Source organism: Neolamprologus brichardi, chromosome 15 (genome assembly GCF_056152115.1).
Source record: "Neolamprologus brichardi isolate AB-2024 chromosome 15, ASM5615211v1, whole genome shotgun sequence".
NCBI lineage: Eukaryota > Metazoa > Chordata > Actinopteri > Cichliformes > Cichlidae > Neolamprologus > Neolamprologus brichardi.
This window is the reverse complement of record NC_142118.1, coordinates 32,571,782-32,591,235: the sequence shown is the minus strand read 5'-3', so window position 1 is coordinate 32,591,235 and position 19,454 is coordinate 32,571,782. Positions and strand designations below refer to the sequence as shown.

General features: G+C 39.7%; 1 protein-coding gene across 1 annotated transcript in view; it reads left to right on the top strand.

Moving 5' to 3' along the window:
- Positions 1–19,454, top strand: part of LOC102785379 (E3 ubiquitin-protein ligase rnf213-alpha-like) — a 93,960-nt gene that overhangs the window by 50,601 nt on the left and 23,905 nt on the right. The window contains exons 26-40 of the mRNA XM_087852881.1: positions 3,616–3,800; positions 3,940–4,095; positions 5,332–8,883; positions 9,459–9,589; positions 9,823–9,918; positions 10,026–10,147; positions 13,838–13,951; positions 14,031–14,080; positions 14,303–14,453; positions 14,571–14,706; positions 14,961–15,146; positions 16,373–16,491; positions 16,626–16,786; positions 18,076–18,273; positions 18,383–18,570. Of these exons, the coding sequence (XP_087709007.1) occupies positions 3,616–3,800; positions 3,940–4,095; positions 5,332–8,883; positions 9,459–9,589; positions 9,823–9,918; positions 10,026–10,147; positions 13,838–13,951; positions 14,031–14,080; positions 14,303–14,453; positions 14,571–14,706; positions 14,961–15,146; positions 16,373–16,491; positions 16,626–16,786; positions 18,076–18,273; positions 18,383–18,570 (5,545 nt within the window). The remainder of the gene's footprint in view (positions 1–3,615; positions 3,801–3,939; positions 4,096–5,331; positions 8,884–9,458; positions 9,590–9,822; positions 9,919–10,025; positions 10,148–13,837; positions 13,952–14,030; positions 14,081–14,302; positions 14,454–14,570; positions 14,707–14,960; positions 15,147–16,372; positions 16,492–16,625; positions 16,787–18,075; positions 18,274–18,382; positions 18,571–19,454) is intronic.

The window sequence follows — 19,454 nt, the reverse complement described above, 5'->3', positions numbered from 1 at the left end:
CAACATCAGCTCCTCTCTGATTGGAGTTTCTAAAAATGACTGAGTCTTCATTAATACCATGCAAACGTACTCCCGTTTGGAACAAGCCTAACATAACTTCCTAGATTGGAGTTGTAAAGCAATTACATACTTATATTTAATTCCTTCGAACATATATTTATTCCATTTGACATATTGGTTATACCGTATGGGATTAAGAAGAAAAGACTTTTAGAATACCAATAAATTAAATCTATAGTAAAAAAGAAAACCTTATCAAGTCAAATTAAGTGTGGTACAATTCCTTAATCTCAGAACCCCCAAATTACTGTCTAAAATGTACAAGACACTCTGAAAAATAGATGAGTCAAAATCCCTTCCTATTGCAAAAATGGGAAGGGGATCCATCAGTCAGCTTAGACCAAAACTTCTGGTCTCAAATTTGCTTAAAAACCTTTCAATTGATTAGAAATCCCAGTCTACAATTAATACAATACAAAATACTACTGTGTACTGCTCACACTGTCAAGACAATGCACCTGACAATTACAGCCACACTGAATGTGAAACATTCCAGCCTTCGTTCAGTTTTTTGTTGGGCAACGTAGATGATGTCACTACAGAGATGAATACTGAATACAGTCCACATGGTTCTCACTGCCCTATGCATTGCCAAGAAGACTGTCCTCATGAACTATCGTATTTGTATTATATCTGTCTAATACACTCCAATTTGTGCATGTAAATGGAGAGTCCTCTTCACACACTAAGGTCAATTATGGTGTTCCACAGGGTTCAGTGCTAGGACCAATTCTGATTACATTATGCATCAGCGGTCCCCAACCCCCAGGCCGGTCCGTGAGTCATTTGGTACCGGGCTGCAAGAGTTGAGACTCGGGTATGAAATGTATGGTTTTCAGGGTTTTTATCAGGTTTTAGCGTTATTTTGTTATCGTTTTTTTCATTAACTCGGTTTTCCTAGGTCTTTTCACGTGTGTTATGAATAAATCTTCTTTTTTTCGGTAGCGGTACAAGTTTTATTTGGTTGTATTTATCCGCGACACCTTAAAGGCCAGTCCGTGAAAATATTGTCGGGCACAAACCGGTCCGTAGCGCAAAAAAGGTTGGGGACCGCTGTTATACATACTTCGCCGAGGCAGTATCATTAGAAGACATAGTATACGTGGGGTAATCGTGGCTCAAGAGTTGGGAGTTCGCCTTGTAATCGGAAGGTTGCCGGTTGCCGGTTCGAGCCCCGGCTCGGACAGTCTCGATCGTTGTGTCCTTGGGCAAGACACTTCACCTACCGCCTACTGGTGTTGGCCAGAAGGGCTGATGGTGCGATATGGCAGCCTCGCTTCTGTCAGTCTGCCCCAGGGCTGTGGCTACAACTGTAGCTTGCCTCCACCAGTGTGTGAATGTGTGTTTGAATGGGTGGATGACTGGGTGTGTAAAGCGCTTTGGGGTCCCTAGGGGGGACTAGTAAAAGCGCTATACAAATACAGGCCATTTACCATATACATTTTTACTGCTATGCAGATGACACCCAACTGTATCTGTCCATGAAGCCAGATAAAACACGACTATTAGTTAAACTGCAAGAATGTCTTAAAGACATAAAGAGCTGGATGCCCGCTAACTTTCTGCTTTTAAATTAAGATAAAACTGAGGTTATTTTACTCGATTCTGCTGGAGGTTTCTTCCTGTTAAAAGGGAGTTTTTCCTTCCCACTGTCGCCAAAGTGCTTGCTCATAGGGGGTCATATGATTGTTGGTTTTCTCTGAATATATTATTGTACAATCTAAGGTACAATATAAAGCACCTTGAGGCAACTGTTGTTGTGATTTGGCGCTATATAAATAAAATTGAATTGAATTGAATTGAAAAAAAACCCCTTAATTCTAACCAATATAGAAACCGTCTGATAGATCACATTAGTCTTGATACAGCCTCTACCGCCACATAAAATCAATCTCTCTGGGCTCCATCACCTAGTGCGGGGGGGGGGGGGGGGGGGGGGGGGGGGGGGGTCGTGGTTTCATCCTGTCTTCGTTATTGTAGTTGAAGCAGGTGTAGGTACGGGCTTGGGGTGTCTGGGGGTTACCTAGGGACAAGTTTCTTGGGGGCTTACCCAAGGCCTGTGGTCATAACCTGGATGGGACTCTGGTGGCACTTGGGTAGTGTTTTTCTGGCAGCTGCGTGCAGCAGGGCTGGGAGAGGGTCTGTGCCGGTGGATGTAGGTTACTGGCCTGGTAGCCGGGCTGGTCCGGGTTGGGTCCAGGGCAGATTTGGAGTTCTGGGGATGCTCCGCCTCCAGGCTGGGGTTCTGGCTGGGCCTTGGGGGGTTGGGTCCTGGTTGGTGTGTCATCAGGGTTGTGGGTGGGTGAATGCACAGGGGCCCAGCAGGAGGTCCCCCCAGGTATGGGGGCCTATCTCCCCACACCATACTCCCTGCCATTGGTTCTCTGTGTCCAGGACTGGGTGCTCTGGTTTGTTCTGGCTCACTACCAGTGGCTGCTTGCTGGGGATTGGTCCCCCTGGCTAGGTCGGGCCACTTCTGGAGTGAGGAGAGCCCTCAGATCTCAAGTCTCTGGGCCCGGGGCTTGGTCTGTGCTGGTGTAGCCAGCTGCCAGAGGAGCCTGCGGGCTTGTTGCCGTGTCCCCATGTGTGGGGCCTGGATCTCCACCATGTCTGCTTCATGTCCTGAGAGGCAAGGCTATGGTTCCCCACACCTATTATTAGACAGTTACATGGAGAAACCTTATGAATACAAGCACACTTACACACACGGGTGTTCAGACAGGTGTACAAACAGGCAGTGTTGTGGAGTAACCTCATGGGCAGTGTAGCCTAGTATTAAGTAAGCTATTAAAAATCTAGCTGGTATTGGTATGGCCACTATCCTTTAGTAATAGTAATAAATCACACAGCAATAGCACATTCATGTGGTTGTAAAAAGCTTGATAATATATTAAGTAATCCAAAGTATTCGGAATACATTACTCTCATTGAGTAACGTAATGGAATACGTCACAAAATACAATGTTGGGGCATGTATTCTGTAATCTGTATTGGAATACATTTTAAAAGTTCTTCTTCTCAACACTGCAAACAGGTATGCTGCACAGTAACATTCAATATTTATTATTTACTGTATGTTGGTTGTTGCTGTGGTTTGCCTACTATGTTGTTTTCTTTTTGCTTGTTTTTTTGTTTCAGCAGGTGATCAAACAGATTTTCAGTGTCTTTTTTCTCTCCCTTCTCCTCTATGTTTCTTTCACTCTCCTTCTGTTAACTCTCTCCCCATTTTCCTCTCTCTCTTTCCCATCCCCCAGTCCTGTCCATTTTGACAGCTTAAAAGTACAATAAATAAACAAATAAATAATAAAGATCGAATAAACTATGACAATCAAGTTGAACAATATAGCAAAAGCACCAATTGTCCACTTTGGGAAATAAAATAAGTTTTACATTACAGTGTCTATATAGAAAACAGGATACAGAATTAGATCTGGTTTTGTGTCTTGTGATAACACAGTTATTGCTTCCTAGAAATAAAATAATTTGTCATTCATATTCAGTTATTATTAATGCTATGACTTCTGTCAACCAGTTATTGTTTTTCTTCTATTTTAGGCAAGTCGCTGTATGTCCAAAGGTTGTACGAAAAACTTGAGAGAAGTGTTGACGAAGGAAAAGCCTTTAAGAAGTGCATCAGGCTAACTGAACTTGAAGTTGACGACCACAAGATTCTACAGTTTTTATATGACACACCAAAACAAAAAGATATTAAGGTGTTTCACTTTGATGTCACGTCCTCGGTAAGCAATTTAATGTAACTGTAGTGAAATATAAGTTTATTTATTTAAATGTATATTGTGGTTCTGATCAAATCCCTTAGCTGGTCATAATTTGCTTTATTTAGTAACACAGACTTATTTTCTAACACCTCATTTCCAGGTGCAAAAGGGCCTGAATGAATTCATATTCAAGCTTTTCTTTTTGCGGTACCTGATGGATTCAAATGGACAGATGTGGCAATGCAGCCAGAACCACTTATATGTTATTGAGTTACTGGAGTCCACAAATGATCAGAACAGATGTGATACCAGATTGGTAAGTGGAGGTATTACTTTTAGTGAAGTATTCTTCTTATGAAATCATCCAACGCTATATTATAGTTGTGTTACAGTTTTTTGATATTTCATCAAAATCCTTCCTTGTTCAATGAAATAAGATTCTTAATAGATAGAAATAAATAGATAGGTAAATAGGTAGAAAAAAATTATGCTATAGTCTTAGCATTTAGGTTTTTTTTTTTTTTGAAGGAACAGTTATACCTATATCTTGTCTTAAGTGCAGGAGTAGTAGGTTAGGACTAGTTCTTTTAGGTTTAGCAGCCAACAAGATGGCGTATCGGTCAGAATACAGGAAGGACAGGAAGACTTTGCTTAACTGTTGAAGTCAGCTGGTTTATTGTAACCTGTAGATAAGTTAGCATTAGGCCAAGTATATTACAGCAACAGTGGTTCAGCTAATATAAACTTAAAGATATCTAATCATATAAACCTAAACATCCATCTCACAAATCACATTGCTGCCAGTCTGGAGCAACTATGCCATAAGTGAGTGGCAATTCTGAACACAATAACACTGATAACACAACAATCAAACTAATTTGTAAACTGGTCCGTTACAATGTAATAACTCAAGTTATGTAAATATTACATCACTAGGTTCAAACACACAGAGAACTCAACTTCAACACAATCGTAGTGCCATACTATAAGTACAGACATTTCCTGGCTCAAACTATCACAAAAAGTACTTTGGCGCAGTTGTGTGGCCAAATAAAACTGCCACCGTACGGCAGCAGCTGGCGGCACATGTCTTCACTCACAATGTGAAAATGTGCCGCTACAACCCAATGCAAAGAAATTCAAGACTCAGCAAATCCAGGTTGGAAAAACTGATTTAATGTAACTGACCTTCATTAACTAAAACACTCAGAGCATCACCGTTAAGGATTGCAAACAGGAGTGTAGTTTACAGGATGAGGTGATAACAAGCTGACCCAGAAGTACTATCTCTCCCAGCATAGCACATCAAACTTATGCCAGCGTCATTTCCCATAACCTCATTTGAAACAATATTGCAGGAAAACGGAAAATGTCTGAGCCTTTTATACATGCAGCAATTGCCTATATTTCATATTTCTATGATCCATGGATACTATGGGGCGCCGTTTGTACTGACCTAGGATACTGACCTTTTTATTCAGTTCTTTTTATTTATTTTTAATGAGGATAGATTTGATTGTTTTAAACATTTTTTTATTTTGTATACTTTTAGGGTCGAAACAAAAATTTTGCATTCTCAGATGTTTTCCCAAAGCTGTTTTGCCACCCACCAAAAAAGGTTATGGCTTTGGAAATGCAAAAAGAAGAAAATCCAGACATGGACTGTGGTGGCCCCCTGATGGATGATGAATGTTTCAGAAGTGAAGCTTATCAAAGGCCATACCAGTACCTCACACGTTTTCACAATAAGGACAATCTTGACAACTTCACGTTCCAGGGTACTGAAGGGACTCATGCAAAGTGTCTTCAGATACTCTTAATCTATTGTGGTATAATCGATCCATCATGGGCAGAGCTATGTAACTTTGTTTGGTTCCTTAATCTTCAGTTGAAAGACTGTGAGAATTCGGATTTCTGCAAATTTGAGTTGGTTGGAGACACTCTTTGTGGGTTCAAAAACTTTGTGGTTGAGTTCATGATCTTGATGTCCAAAGACTTTGCAACACCATCACTATGCATCACTGACCAGAGCCCAGGGAGGCAACAAGTTGACATCAGTGGACTAAAAGAAAAAGATTTAGCCCCATTCCTCATTAGAAAAAGATGGGAATCAGAGCCACATCCATACATCTTTTTTAATGATGACCACATGTCCATGACATTCATTGGATTTCACCTTAGGCCCAATGGCCAGAAAGGGGTTGATGCAGTAAATCCTTTGACAGAAGAAGTGATAAAGAAGAATATCATGAGTCAAAGGCTGTACAATGGCTTAAAACATCAGAGAGTTCCTTTCAATGCAGACTTTGATCAGCTTCCTAGAGCTGACAAGATTGAGCATCTGTGCAGTGTGCTTGGCGTCAAGTGGCCAACAGATCCCGATGTAACATATGAACTGACCACTGACAATATCCTCAAAATGATGGCAATTCATATGAGATTCAGGTGTGGCATTCCTGTCATCATAATGGGGGAGACAGGATGTGGCAAAACAAGGCTCATAAAATTTATGTGTGAACTAAGAAGATGTGGAGCACCAGCAGAAAACATGAAACTGGTCAAAGTTCATGGAGGAACTACATCAGAAATGATTTATGAGAAAGTGAAGGAAGCTGAAACTCTTGCAAGGACCAATAAAGAGAATCATGATCTTGACTCAATTCTTTTCTTTGATGAGGCAAACACCACAGAAGCCGTTAATAGCATCAAGGAGATCCTCTGTGACAACTCAGTGCAGGGAGAAGAACTTGGCTCTAATACAGGCCTACAGATAATTGCAGCCTGCAACCCTTACAGAAAACATACAGACCAGATGATCAAGCGGCTGGAAGCATCAGGACTGGGTTACCGGGTTCGGGCTGAGGAGACTGAAGACAGACTTGGCTCCATCCCTCTCCGCCAGCTTGTGTATCGTGTTCATGTGTTACCACCGAGCATGATACCTCTTATTTGGGATTTTGGACAACTCAATGACTCAACAGAGCAAATCTACATTGAACAAATAGTCCAAAGACAGGCGAAGGCCAGCTTCACTGAAAAGGATTGTATTCCAACAATAATTAAAGTTTTATCATCATCACAAAAGTTCATGAGAGAGAGGAAAGATGAATGTAGCTTTGTCAGTTTGAGAGATGTTGAACGTTGCATGCAAGGATTTCTGTGGTTTTACAACAATCACCCAATGTTTGCTGAAGATCTAAAAGCCTTGTTTCAGCAGCAACAAAAAAACAACGCACCATTTTCACCTGCCAGTGACAGAGTACTCTGGTCACTCTTGATGGCTACTGGAATGTGCTATAAGTCCTGTTTAGAAAACAAAGAGCAGTATCAGAAAACTATCAGCCAAATTTTTCCCGATGAGTATACACCCCAACGAGTACTGCAGGAAATGGAACTCATGCAGGACCTCCTGCTCAATGGTGTACCCATGGGTGAGACGATTGCCAGAAATGAAGCTTTGAAAGAGAACTTTTTTATGATGGTGGTCTGCATTGAACTGAGAATTCCCCTGTTTATTGTTGGGAAACCAGGAAGCTCCAAATCACTATCTAAAACCCTAGTTGCAGATGCAATGCAAGGTCCCACATCACATTCTGACCTCTACAAGAAGCTGAAGCAAATACATCTGGTGTCTTTCCAGTGTAGCCCCCATTCAACTCCAGAAGGAATCATTAACACATTTAAGCAATGTGCCCGCTTTCAAGAAAGCAAAAACCTGGACGAATATATTTCAGTAGTTGTTCTTGATGAGATTGGATTGGCTGAGGATTCACCAAAAATGCCACTGAAAGCACTCCACCCATTACTGGAAGAGGGTTGTGTTGATGATGAGCCAAAACCTCATAAAAGGGTTGGGTTCATTGGAATTTCCAACTGGGCACTGGATCCTGCCAAGATGAATCGTGGAATTTTTGTGTCCCGTGGAGATTTAAATGAGCAAGAGCTCATCAAAAGTGCCAGAGGAATCTGTTCCTCTGACCAACATGTTCTTAGAAATATCAGTCACTTGTTCCAACCTTTTGCAAAAGCATATATGACAGTATGCGATGAAAGCAACGGATTTTTTGGTCTGCGGGATTTCTACAGTCTGATAAAAATGTTATTTTCAATTACCAAAACATCTAATGAACCTCCTACTGCAGATCAAATCACCAGAGCAGTCCTGCGAAACTTCAGCGGAAAAAATGATGATGATGTAATTGACACATTCCACAATGAACTCAGAGATGACTTTGCCAATGTCAGAATCCCAACTATTGATTTGGTTAAGCAAAGCATTTGTCCAGCTTCCCAAATGGAGGAAAGCCGGTATCTTTTGCTACTCACAAAAAACTATGCAGCTCTTCAGATTCTTCAACAGATATTCTGCTCTCATCAAATCTGTCCAGAGATAATCTTTGGGTCAAGTTTCCCGAAAGATCAGGAGTACACACAAATTTGTAGAAACATAAATCGTGTCAAGGTGTGCATGGAGACAGGACAGACAGTTGTGCTTCTCAACCTTCAAAATCTGTATGAAAGTCTGTATGATGCTCTAAATCAGTACTATGTGACGCTCGGAGGTCAAAAATATGTTGATCTTGGATTAGGAACACATCGTGTGAAATGCAGAGTTCACGAAAACTTCAAGCTCATCGTCATTGAAGAAAAGGAAGTGGTTTATGAGCAGTTTCCAATACCACTCATTAACAGGTTGGAGAAACACTACCTTGACATCAAAACTGTCCTCACAGAGGAACAGAAGGTTATTGCCAGAGAACTGGAGAAATGGGTCAATAAATTTGTCTCCTCAGAAAAGAAGTATGATCCAAGTGATGTGTTCATCGGCTATCACTCAGACACTTGTTCCTCTGTGGTCATGCAAGTAACAGAGTGTGAGAGTACTGAGACTGATGCTCAGGTCACTCTGAACAAAGCCAAAGACATTCTGCTCAACTGTGCCACTCCGGACTCAGTTGTTCGTTTAGACAAATCCAAACTGCCTACTGCAGAACGAGAGCATTTAATGCAAGAATACGTTAAAGGGGCAAGGCACAGTTCGCTGGGAGACTACATTGTGTATCACATCCAGCAGCCCCAGCAGTCACACGTCTTATTCACTGAGGTAATTTTTCTTTGTTTGCTTTTTAAAAGAATATATTAAAAAATAGGTAGAATACTGTGATATTATTAAAATAAAGAAGTGAAAACATGCTTCTAATTTATGGGCGTAATGACTGTGCTGTAAAAAGATGCATTAACTTCCATTGTATAATAATAATCATGCAATCAATTCATGTTACAACTAGTTTTTACTAGATACAGTCTTAATTGCTCATACTATTTCTACTAAGACTTTTGTAAAGTTTGCATTGGTTATTTTTATTCTTCAATATTCAATATTTCAATATTCTAACAAAAATTATATATACATCAAATAATATATTTATTTGATATTATTAAAATATAGTTAAAATTTCACTAGGGCTCAGTGAATGAAAACCTGAAATTCAGAAAGAGAATTTGCTTAATGAGAGAGTATCAAAATTCCAAGCAGCTTATGGTATGCATTATACATTTTACAGGATTACATGTAAAAGATACATAAAACACATACACACACTATGAGGCTTTTTCTGTTTTACTCTTGGGAAATAAAAATTTGAGTGTAATATTTTGTAATCCTTTGGCATTTTCAAGGTTACAACCTTTTCCAGGTTACTCACTGCCGTGGATACTCAACACCTGCAGAGCCTATTAAACCTTGATGCTGTTCAGCTGCTATCACTGCAGCAGTTTGACACTCAGTACTCATTCCTCAAAAAAATAAGGTATGCATATAAAGAAAATATATATGATCTGTAGGTGTTCATTTTAATCGAACTGAGTAACTGCCTTTTTCCACACTCTTGTGGTTTAATATCTATTGATCCTTCTTATTAGAAGTGTTTACAATGAATACTTGTGCAATAGATGTACGGATCAACATGCTCTTTAGTTATGATTCTGTTTTTTTCAAACATACTAATTACAATATAACAAGATATTTATGTCTCAACACTAGGGATTTTCTGGGCTCAACACACACAGACAAAGTCCTCATTATCCAAGCAGAGTATGATGAAGGATTTCACAAAAAGAATATTATTTCCTCAGCCAAGTGAGTGAGAAGATCATCACACCATCCCTTACCTTTGTATAACTTGCTGACATTAATGCAACATCTCTCATTCTTTTTTTCTTTTACTTATTGTTCGGATTCCTCAGGTATGCATGCTTTAGCGAAGTAAACAAGTGTCAAACTACTGATGCCATAAAGACATTTGTGTACTTTGTCATCAAACTACCGCGCATGGAGGGTGGAACTTCCTATGTTGGGTTTCAAGGAGGTTAGTCTTTTGTCACACACACACACACACACACACACACACACACATTTCTCGACTCTGCTTATGCGGCAACAGAATCTTGATTAAGGACACATACTAGAACTGCTTGTGTTGCCTCAGGCTGGAACATGCCCAACTTGCAATTGAAGCCTGCGGTTCATGTCCGTACTGTGCCCGGTTCAACAAAAAGTGTCTCCAATGATGGCTAGCGCACCATCCTAGCCTGTCGGGAAGAGACCCCTTCTTGCCCATAGGTGAAACTGCCGCCGATAGTGCCGAAAAGGAAGGACTTGTGGAAGCCGAATCTCAGGCTGGCACCAGCTGGGGCTCACAGCTGGACCTAGCCGGAGCCCCACACTCCCATCGAAGGCAGACCACTTTCAGTACAACATGACTAAATGTGTCCTCCATGCTAGCTGCTTACCAGGAAGAGCTATGTGAGGCGGCTAGTGCCCAGAATGTGTGAGAAGAGATTACTGTAATCATGTACATTCCCTCCTCATGCAGTGCTGCACAGTCCAAGACACAGGGAAATCTATGGGGATGATGGTGTTGCAGAAGCAAATCACATGACTCAACCTCACAAATCTGTCAGAGAGGGAGGAGATGGACATTTTGGACATGCCAATTGTGCCTAACAGAATTTTAGAGACTGCACTTCCATGCAGCAGAAATCTGAGGCGAGATTCAGTTTGGGGATTCTCAGTTCAGAATCCCCAAACGGATGAAGCACCAGCCACCTCCACACCCCTACTCAGGCAGGAGACAAGGGCAGGCTGGCCACGCTCTCAAGGCAGCTGATTTAAAGCATTTGTCTTTGAAAACAGCTTTACTGCTAGCTTTAGACTCCGCTAAATGTGTCAGTGACATTCACACACTTACAACACACCCATCATGCACTCAGTATCCTTGGGCAGACCAGGGTGTCACTGAAGCCCAACACAGCCTATGTGCTTAAGGTGGTGGGGCATGTGTGCCTGTTGTCCTGTCAGCATTCTCCCACCCCAAGTCTGCATATGCTCTGTACTGTTCGAATTTTGCATGTATATTTGGACAAGACTAAGGCTTTTTATTACATGGGCAGGTACCTATAAGGAAAGGCGTATCACTAAGCAAGGGCCTCATGTCTGGGGCCACAAGCTGTGCTGGCAGTGCTGGGCACTGGGTCCTCACTTGGATCCCACATAGCAGACAGGTCTGGCCCAGATCTGGTGTCAAGCCAGCACTGCTGGCTGACTTCTGGCATGGTAAGTGGTATGTCATCCAGATGCCTGGCAAAGATGGCACTATTTATGTGATGGCATGCCACATGTGGCCCGATTGTGGTTTGGTTTATGTGGCCCAGGCTCATAGAAAACAGGTCTTCCCTGGATCCGGCATCAAGCTGGCACTTCTGTATGACTAGTGTCATAGCAGATGTGGGCCAGGTCTGGCAGTGATTGCACTATTTATGTTCCTATTTTCCTATTTTAGTTAGAAGACCCAAATGCCATGTTGCAATACTATACTGTTATGGTAGCCAACGTTTTAAAGGCAGGTTTGACAGGTTTGTGAGTGTGCACTTCATCCAAAACCTAGTGAAGGTTTACTCATGCTTACCACTGGGTGGCTGTAGCTCAGGAGGTAGACCTACTGATTAGAATGGTAGTGGTCCGATCCCTGGCTCCTCCAGTGTGCATGTTAAGAGTGTGAATGTGTATGAATGTAGTTAGGAAGTACTCAATTTAGAGAAAGTCTGTGATTGGGTGAATGTGGCATGTTGTATAGAGCACTTTGAGTAATCCAGGAGAGTAGAAAAGCACTATATAAGAATCAATCCGTTCACTGTCTGAACAGAGTTTGTCATGTTACTTTTGCACTATTATGTTCCAGCACATGTTGTTATTACATGGCTTGATGAAGGTACACATTAGGCTGACATCTGGGCCATCACAGGGCCAGCAGTGCATCTGCAACTGGCCTTGTGCTGGCCCATGTGTAGGCCACCTCTGGCAAACCAGATCTGGGCCACTAAAGGGTCATCATTCTTTGCGGTATGTGGGCCATGTGTAAGCACATTGTGTGGGCCAGATCCGGGCCATACCAATTTTGCTATCCGGGATAGGTGAGCTTCTGGCTATTTCTGTGATTGCTTGAGATAAGCTTGTCTGGCAATACGGAGGTCTACATTTCCTGTAGGGAGACATCAAAACAAATGCTAGGAATGACAACTTTAGGTTACTGGTAATTCCACTAGGCACAGCCAAAATGGTAATAAAGGCACTAATTAAGTTTCTTTCTACCTTCGGGCTCCCAAAGACTATTCAAACTGACCAAGGAACCAACTTTACATCAAAGGTGTTTGCGCAGGTTGTTGATAAGTTGCAGCAGTCCATAGTGCCCGGAGAGCAGAGATGGGCAGTAACGCGTTACTGTAATCCGATTGCTTTTTTCAAGTAACGAGTAAAGTAAGGGATTAGTATTGCAAAAACGGTAATTAGATTACCGTTACTTTCCCGTAGGAACGCTGCGTTACTAAAACCGTGATTTTTTGCAAGAATGTCTCATGACAGTGGCGTAAGCGAGTGCGACGTTCGTGACAACAGCTGTGTGCAGATCAACAATGGATAATATATCGAGTGCGGGAGAGAGTATGAGCGTGCAGCGTTTAAAGCGTGGAAGTACTGACCTTACTTTGAGTTTGATTCCATAAAAAGTGACAAATACATTAGTGTCCGTTGTGCATGGGAAGAAAACTTCTTTCTACAGCGAAAAAAACCCCTAAACTTCCAAGCAAGCACCGAGTGCGCTACGACGCAATGGGAAATTCACAGAGAAACTCGCGGATTCTTCCACTGACCGCTGCTGCACACCTGCACCAGGGTAAACCTCCTCCTACCCTACTCCTGCTTTACAGGTGAAAATAGAGCAAAAGGACCACTGGTCTTTGACTTTATTTATTTTCTGCTGTGTTTCACTTGCATCTTTTTGAAAGAGTGAGTGTTAACACACAAAAAAAAATATTTTATGTGCTGGAATGTGCAGAAAATAGGTTTAAATATTAAACAAATTTCTTCCAGTCAGAGAATGTTGCATATAATAAAATTTTTGCTTGATGCATAAAGTTAAAAGATTAAAACTAATAAAACAAGTTTTAAAAAGAGACTTTTCCATTTGATTACATTTTGTATGGATTATGTAGAAAAAGTAGAATTGGGCTGAAAGATCTATCGCGTTATCATCTATTCAGGTTGTAAATCGTGTTTTTAAAAAGTAACTAAGTAATTAATTACTTTTGAAAATAAGTAATCAGTAAAGTAACGGGATTACTTTTTTGGGGAAGTAATCAGTAATTGTTACACAATAAGTTACTGATTACTTTTTTCAAGTAACTTGACCAACACTGCCGGAGAGTCAGGGAAAGATTTCATCAAACCCTCAAAACTATGCTGCACAAGTTCTGCTTGGAGTCCGGTAGGGAGTGGGGTGAGGGTTTACCGTTCATCTGCAAACATAACAACATGTTTTAATAGCACAAAAACACTAATAGTCATGAGATTAATTGATATATATATATATATATATATATATATATATATATAAAAAACACCGCATGTTGTTATGTAACACCAGAAGTGAAACATCAAAGAAGAGAATGTACTTTAAATATCAGCTGAAACTCACATGTCTTTCTTAATGTGACTTTTTCAGGTCCTTGGAGGTCTGTTCACATTGATGATATCAGAAGATCAAAAGAGTTTCTTTCAGATGCTCTTTCCTTGAAAAATAAACGTATAAGTGATCTTTTTAAAGATCCATCTGAGGGTAATTAATCAAATCCTTTTTCTACATTATATTTTGTATATTATGGAAAAAAACATGCAAAATTCTCTCTCTTTCAAAGCCGTAGAGAAAGAAGACTCCACTGGTGTGCAACAGAAATATGACTCCACTGTAAGTGTTATTTATCACATTATTTACAGTGCCATTTAAGTGTTATTTACCTTAAAGAATAGTGTCCATATTTCCACCAAAGTGCAATCCAATTACCTGCTGAATGAATACTTTTAACATTTGTCCACAGTTTCTTTCTTTTACCTTTGTTGTCTGCAGTGGTTTTAGTGTTGTGAATGACTAGTGTGTATGTGTGCTGGTGCTATTAATTATTATTTTCAGGCATTGGAATGTTTGTTTGATACTACAAATTTGGTGAGAAGTTGTGTTCAGAGTGCAGTGAGCATGCTCAGAGATGAAGCAAACAGTGGTGAATTCAGCACTAAGAGAGTTGAGAATCTGCTCACTCTTCTGGATGGAAACAATACTCAAGGTTAGAAAATAAGTCAGGAAAGATTATCTTTTAACATCAGTCCTGTGCTGGGCACCACTATACTGAAACTGCATTCAAAATACAACAATGTGATGTGAAATTAATTTTGTTTCCAAGGATTGTTTGCAAAAATTGTGAGGAAGCGACTTCACTCACTGTTAAAGGACAATGAGGTCAACATGCCCATTCTAAAAAGCTGGGTCCTAAATGAGGCATCTAATGACAGTGCTCTTCAAGAAGGAGGGACGTTCCTGTAAGTTCCTCTAATATTTGCTGTACACTCTGATGGTCTGCATTTGACTTTTTTGGTACATTTAAATGCAGTTTTTTCTGATATTTATTTACAATTTATTGATAGTTTTGTAGCGTCAAACATAAAATACATAATGCCAAACAGAAACTGATACAAATAGTTTCATTTGACAGACCTGCCTCAGCTGTAACTTTAGGTAAATATCAGGAAATGTATGTTTAATTTTAAAAATGTTGTATGATTATTTCTTATAGGCACACACTGTGGAGGAAAATTCAAGCAGTTGTCACTCCACTTCTAGCCTACTTGGTCTCAGTCATTGACCGAGATCGCAATATGGACCTTCTCCTGGAAGATGAAGAACAAATTGTGAACTTGTGGCTTGAGATTTTTGGAAACAAAGAGATGCTCAGTTTGCCTTACGTCAGGGTGGAAAAGAAGTAGGTATCTATTGGTTAGAGAATGTAGGCATCTACAGTTACTGGCCAACTCGTGGGTGCATTTTGCTCATTCTCGACCAGTACCTCTGTTGCTTTTAAGACTGTCTTAATTCTTCATGGCAAAGATTCAATAAGGTGTTAGAAACATCAATTAGATTTTGGTCCGCATCGACATGATAGCATTGCACAGTTGCTGTTTGATTGCTTGTTCATGATGCAAATCTCCCATTCCACAACATCCCAAAGGTGCTCTAGTGGTTTGAGATCTGGTGACTGTGGAGGCCATTTGAAGACAGTGTCATGAAGAACACTGTCATGTTCAAGAAACCAGTTAAAGATCTGAGCTTTGTGGCTTGGCACTTCATTCCTAGAGAAGCACACTTTACCCATAAGATGTGCCCATGGGATGGATATAGTCATGACCGTCACTATGTCTGTGGCTGTTTAAACCATTCTTAATTTGTGCGAAGGGGCCCAAATTATACCAAAAATATAATATTTTTATTTATATATTTATAATATTATATACTCCTCACACTGCCACCAGCAGCTGGAACAATTAATACAAGGCAAGATGGCTCCATACTTTCATTTTGATTATGCCAAATTGTGAGCTACCATCTGAAAGCAGCAGAAATCAAGAACCATTAGACCAGGCACGGTTTTTCCAGTTTTTTTTATTTTTCCAGTTTTTCAATATACTTCAGGGTTTGATGTGTTGTGGCTTTAGAGGTGCAACAATAGAGATGGTTCTGTGGAATAATCTCAGTAGATCAGCGGTTTCTGAATTAGGGTGCCAGTATGCTTTCCACATAGGTCGCTTTGCGTGGTGCGGCATAATAATCACGCAGTTACTTCTATTTAGCCTGTTTTCCATTAGTACCAACTTGGATCAACTCACCACGATTCCACTCAGATCGGCTGGTTTTCCATTACAATCAAGTACTACCTAATACATGGTGGTCGTTTACTGAGTTGCTGCCGTTGGCTGATTAGAAATTTTAGTTAATGAGCAGTTGAAAAGCCAAAGAAGTGGCCGATGTATTCAGTGCATATTGTTTTATTTACGTCTAATTTGTATCCTTGAAAGACAAGACACTCTTATTTTTTTAATGATCTGGCACAAGAAAATTGTATTTACACTAAGGTAAATCACAGTAGCTGTTTCAAAAAACATCCCTAATGGTTTTCGTTTGCTTGTTTTTCTGGCTCTTTCACTTCTCCAGAGTATTAATGGTACAAAGCCATGTCACAGGTGGCCATACCATGTTCTGCCGCCTGCCCTTCAGTTGGTGGATCAAAGAGTTCCTAGATGGGCTCATGATGCAAACATCCAGACATCAAAGTAAATATACATTTTACAAGTAACATATGTAGATATTCACTTTCTAAGAGTTGCACTTTAATTTTAATTTAAAAAGAATGTTTTAGATTAAAATCTAAAAAATTACTGACTCTCCCAACTTTGTATTTTTTCAGCTCATTCAGTTGGTCATTTCTATGATTTGTTCTTGGAAACTCCACTTGGCACTTACATCTCAGAAAAAGCTAATGAAAAAATGAAGAGAGAATTTTTCAAAAGGTATCTGCAAGATTTTGTTTCCATGACCATGAAAGTGGCATCAGATGAAGAGTTAAAGGTGAGAGCGATGCGAAGAATTGTGAATAATAATGATCTCTATTAGTGCAATATGACAGTTTATTTTCTTAAGTATAGATATGTTGCACCGTGGCTGGAAAATGCTTGTTTATCTGTGTTTGATTAATGTTACGTTCAGTCTGCTGTAAATCCCACTACTGTCACTGAACTTGAACTCCAGCAAAACAAAAACATTTAACTGTACACAGTTTTTTCTACTCTCCCAACAGTCAAGTTCACTACAATCAAACAACATGTCCATGTAGATCAGCTAAACCCATTTTTATACTTAAAAAATAAAATTTTATTAAAAACGAATCACCATACACTATAAAGTAAGTAGGTTGGACTGATTGTGGAAATATTATAATTTATGTCAACAAACTGGAGTGAAAAATCAATAACTCAGTATTATAGAGATTAAAGCATTACTCCATTAATTATATTTTTATTTTGACACTATACACAGCTAGCAGTACTAGCTACTTATCTGGAACTCTATAAACTTTACTGAAAAGTTGTGTTAATTTCAATTCAATTTCAATTTTTACCATTATATTACCTGTAATGCTAATTTAAGTTACAGTGTTGGGAAGGTTACTATTAAAATTTATTCCACTACAGATTACAGAATACATGCCCCAAAATGTATTTTGTAACGTATTCCGTTACGTTACTCAATGAGAGTAACGTAGTCTGAGTACTTTGGATTACTTAATATATTATCAAGCTTATTACAACTATATGAATGTACTATTTCTGTGTGTTTTATTACTGTTACTGAAGGATAGTCGCCATACCAATACCAACTAGATTTTTAATAGCTTACTTACAACTGGGCTACACTGCCCATGAGGCTACATTCTTTAGGGCTATGCCTGTAACACTATTGCCTTTATATTAAATAATTTTTTGAACAATAATTTTAAAAAATATTTCGTCACGTCATTATGCGGGCCGCAAGGTGACATGGGTCATGAGATTGAGACCCAGGAATTAGAGCCTCTTGATGCATGTTTTGTTTGGGTTTCCACCGGCATGGGATTACCAAAAACAGAGAGGGGACAGCCTAACATATGAAACAGGAAAAGGCCGCTGTGTAATCCATTTATTTCAACAAAGTAACTGTATTCTGAATACCACCTTTTTAAACAGTAACTGCAACGGAATATAGTTACTCATATTTTGTATTTTAAATACATAACACCGTTACATGTATTCCGTTACTTATATATTATTATAACAAATAGATCAATATATTATTAATCTATTTGGTCCTTTACTCCTCAGCTCCTCTGTCAGGCAATGACCAGCTGTGCTGAAGTACGGAAACGAAAACAAGATGATGAGCTTTCTCTTCCACTCATCCACATTGCCTATCATTTTTACCAAAACCGTCTTCAGAACCTCTCACGGATGATTTCTCTTCATCCTGAAGTTATTTCCCATTTGCAAAAAAATCCAGAGATTAGCGGTTATCCGGCGATGGTGAGCACATTTCTTAATTCCTGGTGTTCACATTCTTGTGACAAGAAGGACACAGCATGTTACAAATATTGCAAAACTATCACTTACAGACTACTTTACTTTCCTGTAGGTTTTGGATGTCTATGCAGCCAAGGCATGTGTTGAAAGCCTGGAACCTTCTGACTTAGAGAATGATACTGTCTGCCAGCACTGGCTGAGGAAGGTGAAGAAGGTGCAGGCTTCTTTGGAGTTGATTTGTTCCCAAAGCAGTAGCAAAAAATATGGTGAGCACTGCCGGAAAGTACTCCATGATTTCAGGTAAGATACTGATGCAGTGAATTGAAATTCTGATGCCCAGTTCTCTCTAGTGTTAAAATGGCCTGTATTTGTATAGCGCTTTACTTAGTGTTACTGAAAGAACCTCTCATTGTAGTCGCCCATTGTTGTGACTCATATTGTGGTGATTGCTGTAATGCAGAATATTCTTGTTTAATCAAAGACATTGTAGCTCACTTATTTCAAAATCAGGTGTATGACATTAAACTGTCAACTTAGGTTTACCGCCTTTTCTTTCTTTTTTTTCTTCTTTTTTTTGCCTGTCCCGTTTGGTTCTTTTGCCATCAGAATTATTGTCTAAAGGCAAAGAAAGATGCCCAATGGATTTACTTTACCAAATGGACCATCCCGGCCTTGCAGTGTTGGTCTATTTGATTCACCTTTGCTTTTATTGTTTATTTTATTTTATTTTCACTTGATAAACACGGGACAGACTTGACTGGGGAAAAGAAATGGGAGAAAGAAAGAGGGAAAGAAAAACAGCGGGGAAGAGGAACGGGGATAAAGGGCAAAAAACAAAAACCAACGAAACAAACAGACAAAAAAATACATATATCAATCACCTGGATCACCTGTTGAGAAAGAAAAAAGAGAAAACAAGCAAAAAAAAGAGAGCAATATAATAAACAACATCATCACGGTGATCTATGTGGATATAACAGTAAATACTAAATATTGAATATTATTGTGCAGCACGTAGGATCGACAGGGCACAGTGTGCTTTGAGGTAGGAGCCAAAAAAGGTGTAGTTTGTGTCTGTGAGCGCCAGACAAAAATGACAAAAATTTAGAATCACAAAACATCTGAATTAATATTCAAAGTTTATATTCTTTTAATCACAAAATCACTGAAATGTGGGAGATTCC